The sequence below is a fragment of the Babylonia areolata genome, chromosome 12 (genome assembly GCF_041734735.1).
Source record: "Babylonia areolata isolate BAREFJ2019XMU chromosome 12, ASM4173473v1, whole genome shotgun sequence".
In the NCBI taxonomy this organism is placed as follows: Eukaryota; Metazoa; Mollusca; class Gastropoda; order Neogastropoda; family Buccinidae; genus Babylonia; species Babylonia areolata.
This window is the reverse complement of record NC_134887.1, coordinates 40843180-40849813: the sequence shown is the minus strand read 5'-3', so window position 1 is coordinate 40849813 and position 6634 is coordinate 40843180. Positions and strand designations below refer to the sequence as shown.

Here is a 6634-nt window from a genome sequence, read left to right as displayed (position 1 = left end):
GAGTGTACATCCCTGACCCCCCCCCCCCCCTTTCTTTGTCTGTTTCTCAGTCTGTCTGTGAGTGTGTCTCCGTGTCTGCAGATGGCAGTGGATCAGCATCCCGTATTGTCTGTTTGTGAGTGTGTCCATCTGTCCGAGTGTCTGTGCGTCTGTCTGTCTGTCTGTCTGTGCGTGTGAAACAGTGGGCCAGCCTCCTTCAATGTCTGTTCCTCTGTTTGTAGTCTGTCCTGTCCCTCCCTCTGTGAGTGTGTCTTGTCTGCGGGGGTAAAAACAGCGGTGTACCGATCTGACCCCCCCCTGCCCCCCCCCCACACCACACCCTCCCTCCCTCTCTGTCTGTTTCTCGGTCTGTCTGTGAGTGTGTCTGCATGTCTGCAGAAAGCAATGGACCAGCACCCCTCATTGTCTGTCTGAATGTCCGTGTGAGTGTGTGTGTGTGTGTCCGTCTGTGTGTGTGTGTGTGTGTGTGTGTGTATGTGTGTGTGTGTGTGTGTGTGTGTGTGTGTGTGTGTGTGTGTGTGTGTGTGTGTGTGTGTGTGTGTCCGTGCGTGTCAGTGGATGGGGGAGGGGAGGAAGTAAGAGTGATGGAAGTTGAAGGAAAGTTGGAAGAATCCGCGCGCGGTACACAGCGACTGACAATCACTTACTTTTACTAGTAATACTGGATGTTCTCCGTCGTCTGATGATCGCCTGCTGCTAGCGTCCTTACCAACCAGTAGGTGGACTGTGGAACGTGTGTGTGGTTCGTCCCTCGGGATCGACGAGGACCATCTAGTCATCCTGGGGGTGGGTGGGTTGGGCTCTGTGGGTGCGCAGATGACTGGTCAGGCCAATCCGCGCCCGGAAGGTTCTAACGCAGTGTGGACAGGGGATGGTGGCGGCTGTCGGGGACTTGCTGGCCCTGCTGAGGGACGTGAGGGAAGGGGGTGAAGGACAAAGGGGTGGTGGTGGTGGTGGTGGAGGTAGAGGTGAGAGAGTGAAGGGAGGATGGAACAGAAGGAGAGTTAGGGAAGAGGTGATGGTGGTGGAGGGTGGTGGGAGTTGTGAGGGGGTGAGGGGGGTGGAGGGAAGGGAGGGGTGGGAGGTTGTGGGGTGGGTGGGGGTGGGGGAGGGTCAGTGAGGACTGTACTTCAAGAGCCAAGCGAGTACACCGCGTGGTTAGCACAGAATCAAAGTGTGAGGTGGGTTGGGACGATGGTTGGGGATGGTAAAGGGGGGGGCCGGGCGGGGGTGCGGAGGGGTGGGGGTGGGGGGTGTAGGGTAAAGGGGGGAGTGCGAGGGAGAGGGAAGGATGAAGGGGTAGGGGTGTGTGTGTGTGTGTGTGGGGGGGGGGGGGGGTGTCAGGTTGCACAACAGAGCCGGGCGGATTTCCCTGGAGGGTTAAGGTGTGTGTGTGTGTGTGTGTGTGTGTGTGTGTGTGTGTGAGAGGGGGGGGGTTGGGGGTGGGGGGGGGGGCAGTATAGGTGTGGGTGGTGGTGGGGGTGAGGGGACAGTAGGGAACTGACTGGGGGTCTGTGCTGGTGCTGGTGCTGCTGGTGGCAGCGATCATGTGTCTCCGCCACGCCCTCCACCATCTCTCCCCTGTCACTTCTTCTTCCCACCGTCCCTCCCCCACCCACCCCTCCCCTCCCCACCCTGCCTCCCCCCTCCCCCACATACACACCCCTCCTCACCGCACCTCTCCTCAAATCTCCCCGGGCGTCTTCTTCCCCCCTCCTTCCTCCCTCCTCCTTCTCCCCATCCTCCACACCTTCCCCCCCCCTCTCCACCAACCCAACCCCTCCCCCCCCACCACCCCCAGCCACCATCCACCATGTCGCGAGCGCTTCACCCACAGTGAGATGACGTCACTGCTGATAGGTCACGTCAAGAGCGGGATGATTTAACATGTCACCGGATCTATCTCTTCCTTGTCACGGCAAAACGCGTACACACACACACACACACACACACACACACACACACACACACACACACACACGTGCACGCACACACCTATACACCCGCACGCACACACACACACAAAGCAAATTCACAGAGAGATTCACGCACGAACACTCACGCACACGCACACATGCACATGTGTATACATGCACGCACGCACACGCGCACACAAACACATACACGCACTCCCATTTCACAGACACAGAGACAGACACACAGGAACAGACACAGAGACAGATAGACAGACAACAGACACACACACACACACACACACACACACACACACACACACACACACACACACACACCCTCCACAACCAAATCCATGAAAACCGTTAGGAATGCAGTCAGCATGTGTGAAACGAAACGAATAAACCTTGCCATGAAAATTTTACAATCTAGGTATCTTTAAAAAAAAGAAAAAGAAGAAGAAAAAACAACACCACCAAAAACAAAAACAAAAAACACTCGTTATACAGCATAGAGGGAATAGCCCCAGTTTCTGTCTGTCTGTATGTCTGTCTGTCTGTCCGTCACCCCCCCCCCCAACCAACCAACCAATCAATCAACCAATTAACCAACCAATCAACCAACCAACTTAACAACCTACCAACCAACCTACCAATCAACCAACCAACTTACCAACCTACCAACTTACCAACCTACCAACTTACCAACCAACCTACCATTCAACCGCAACCAACCAGCCAACCAACCAAACAACCAACCAACCAGCCAGCCAGCCAGGCAACCGACTCAACCAACCGCCAGCCATATCCCATATCCGGAAGGTGAAAAGAAAGGAAAAGTTATGGGATATATTATCTCCCCAGTGTGCGATGGTTTACAATACAAAAAAAAAAATATGTGATACGGCAAGATTCTGCACGCACTGTCGCCACACCTTCTGTAGCGCTGCCGTTCCCCTTCAAACAAGAAATCAATCAGCAGCAAGCAAGTGAAACACTGTTCTCAGACAAGAAAAATGGTTAGAACACGTCAAAGAAATGTGAGACTAGAAGGAGGAAAAAAAACAACAACAAAAAACCCAACACACAAACACACACACAAAAGACATGACTTTTTTAAATTTTTTATTTATCTTTTTTTTTTTTTTTTACATTACAAACATAAATAAAGAGAAAAAGAAAGGTGAAAAGAAAAAAGTTTTAAAAAAAGGGAAAAATAACAAACAAAAAAAACAAGCAAAACACACACACAAAAACCCCCGGAATGTTCATGCGTTCAAAGGCTACATGTCTAGCCAGAGAAGAGAGATGGAAAGTTTCGAAATACTTTTGTACTCTTGGAAAAAAGACACTTCATAAATAAGAGTATGGCGAAACATGTTTCAGGCCCTGGGTAAGAACTTCGCGTGGTTATTGTGCAATGAATAACTTCTGCAAACATTAATACGAAAAGATGCCTACCTAAATGTGGGAAATATAAAATCTTGTAAAAGAAACACAGAACTGTAAAACCCTGGGGGTGAAATGACATATGAAAATGCTGCCCGAGACAGTTATAAGAGTCTGATGTGCCTTTCCACATAAAAAAAAAAAAAAAAAAAAAAAAAAAAATATATATATATATATATATATATATATATATGTTGTTCTTGCACAACTCTTCTCTTTCATTTACGATGATCAACATAATATGATTCATTATTCATATTCAAAACAGTTACCTGGTTTGTTGTTTTGTATAGACTTTGAAAACGCATTTGGCACCGTTGATTTCACCTTCATGATGAAAGTGCTGACAGCATTTGGGTTTGGCCCTGTCTTCTGTAAATGGATAAGTACCCCCCTTTTTTTGTTAAAAAAGGTTAATCGGCAGTAGTTGTTAACGGAACAGTACCTTCTTAGGTTTTCAGTAGAGAAGGGATGACTCCAAGGCGACCCTGACTCACCCTACGTATGCCTTTTATGTGTTGAAATTCCTGGTTTAATGACAAGAGAAAAATGAACTGTTTCGAGATATCATTAACGAAAATGAGCACAACATAGCACAATTTACAGATGACACCCAACTGATGACAAGGGAGTACGGGTGTCGTTTGAAGAAAAAAAAAAAGAAAAGAAAAAAAAGAGAACTACAGATTCATTCAGCAATAACTCAGTATGTGAATACATGTAAAACTCAAGTAATATGGCTGGGTTGCAGAGAACACGGTAAATTAAGATATCTGCCTCATTTAAAATGGTGTGAAATCCATCCAAATCTAAGATGTTACGAGTGTAGATTACCGTTGATTTACAAGACTACGAGGAAATAAACCACGAAGGCAAAGTATATATGAAATTAGAATTGCTATTCAGAATACGGATCAAAGTATTAATTACCCCCTTTGGAACGGATAGCTGTTCTCATTGTGTGTGTGTGTGTGTGTGTGTGTGTGTGTGTGTGTGTGTGTGTGTGTGTGTGTGTGTGTGTGTGTGTGTGTGTGTGTGTTTTAAATTCTTTATTGTAACGAGAGAGAGAAATCGAAATCGAGAGAGAGAGAGAGAGAGAGAGACAGACAGACAGACAGACAGACAGAGACAGAGACACAGCGAGACAGAGACAGAGACAGAGACACACAGAGAGTCTTTGTGTGGTTTCAAACAAGAAGGGAACAGTGATGTGATTATCACTTCGATTTCACAAAGCCACCGCAGCACTTCGCCCAGTGAAGGGCAACTGATTAGTGCCGGCCAATAACGAGCCGTGCGCTGTGAACGGCTTCGGCTTTTAAAGAGGATGCTGAAAGGCATTGGTTCCACTTGGCAGACATCGCAGAAACAGTGCGGCGGGCTGTTCATTATGAGGAGGAGAAGCACGTGCGTTTTAATACCTGTTTTCTACAGCAAGGGACTCAAATGTCAGACCAGTGAACAGGGGCTGTCCAACGACAAACGACATGCGCCCATAACAATGTGGCCAGAGCTGGTGATGAAAATCTTGCAGGGAGGACTCGACTCTGACTTTAGAAAAGGCATTTGTGGGGAAAGGTCGCAGCTCGGACCTCCAGAGACTTACTTGCTTGTTGGCAAGTTTTCATGACTTGCAGTTATTGATCATTGCTGTTTGCCAGTTTTAAAGGCTGGGGGTAGCCATTGTTTTGGCCACCACCATTAAACAGTCAGAACTGGCGTTCAGGTATTGTCGGCAACTTGAGGCTTTAATTAACCAAGGCGCTCAAGGAAATGGTTCTGATTAGGGCAATCAAAGATGTGGCCTTAAATAGGGCAATCATGAGGTGGTCCTAATCAGGCAATCAAAGAGGGAGTCCCCAATTATACGACCAAAGATATTGCTTTGTATTTTGTATTGTATTGTATTACGTGCACTGAGTACATCGGCATACGGGACCTCGGTTTTTCGTCTTATCCGAATGACTAATGTTCCTGATTAGACAATCAAGTAGGTGACCCACTTAGGCCAGTCAATGAATCTGTCCTAAAAAGGCAAAGAAATGGTTCTAATTAAACAAAGAGATGGCCCTAATTAGACAATCACAATCAATAAACAGACATTCAAAGAGCATTAGGCAATCAAAAAGGTGGTCCTAGTTAGGAATATCAAAGAGGTGGTCGTAATTAGGCAATCAAAGAGATTGTCTTAATCGGGCAGTCACATCAGAGTTCGTCATTATCAAGCGATCACCGACCAGAGATTATAAAAAGATAAAATCGCGCCGTCGGTGAAGTTTTGGTTTTATCTGAATTGAAGGCAGTGTTTTGGCCACAGCGAAGGACATTGATGCTCTTAGTGGCTTGATGATTTCTTCTGCCGGTTTCACTCACACACACACACACACACACACACACACACACACACACACACACACACAGACAGACAGACACACACACACACACACACACACACACACACACACACACAGACAGACACACACACACACACACACACACACACACACACACACACACACACACACACACACACACACACACACACACACAAACTGCGCGCACGTGCCATGATAACAGCAGTTGATATATGTGTGCTCTGCAGATACAGAAGCCGAAGAGATGACAGGCGTTGATATGTTATCTGTGAGTTCTGCAGATGACGTAATTATGATAGTATTTACGAGTTCTGCAGATGACGTAATTATGATAGTATTTACGAGTTCTGCAGATGACGAAATTATGATAGTATTTACGAGTTCTGCAGATGCTTTCTGTTTATTCTACATATGATATGAAATCTCTGTTTTCTGCAAATGTTGTTCATGTGTTCTGCATTAGACATGATATCTCTGTATAACACATATCACATCTCTGTGTTCTAACAGATGATATATGTGTATTCCACAGATGATATATCTCTGTGTTCCACAGATAATAATATCTCTTAGTTCTACAAATGATACTTGTGTTTTACAAATGACACACGTTTGCTGTACATAAAATATCTGTCAGTTCTCTAAATTACAATTATGTATATGTCCTCTTCAGATGGTATTAATTTTGTGAGTTCTACAGATGATATATGTGTGTTCTACATATGATATTTATGAGTTCTATAAACGACATCTTCTGTGTGCTCCTCAGATGACTATTTTGACATCTGTGTGTTCTACAGATGACTCATGTGTGTTCTACAGATGATGTATGTGAGTTCTGCAGATGACATAGATGACATGACATGTATTGAAATGACCTATGTGTGTTCTACAGAC

General features: G+C 46.0%; 1 protein-coding gene across 1 annotated transcript in view; it reads left to right on the top strand.

The window, feature by feature from the left end:
* The first annotated feature begins 4863 nt into the window (after nt 1-4863).
* LOC143287935 (uncharacterized) overlaps nt 4864-6634 on the top strand; it is a 14176-nt gene continuing 12405 nt past the window's right edge. Inside the window, exon 1 of the mRNA XM_076596178.1 lies at nt 4864-4974. Within this exon, the coding sequence (XP_076452293.1) occupies nt 4864-4974 (111 nt within the window). The remainder of the gene's footprint in view (nt 4975-6634) is intronic.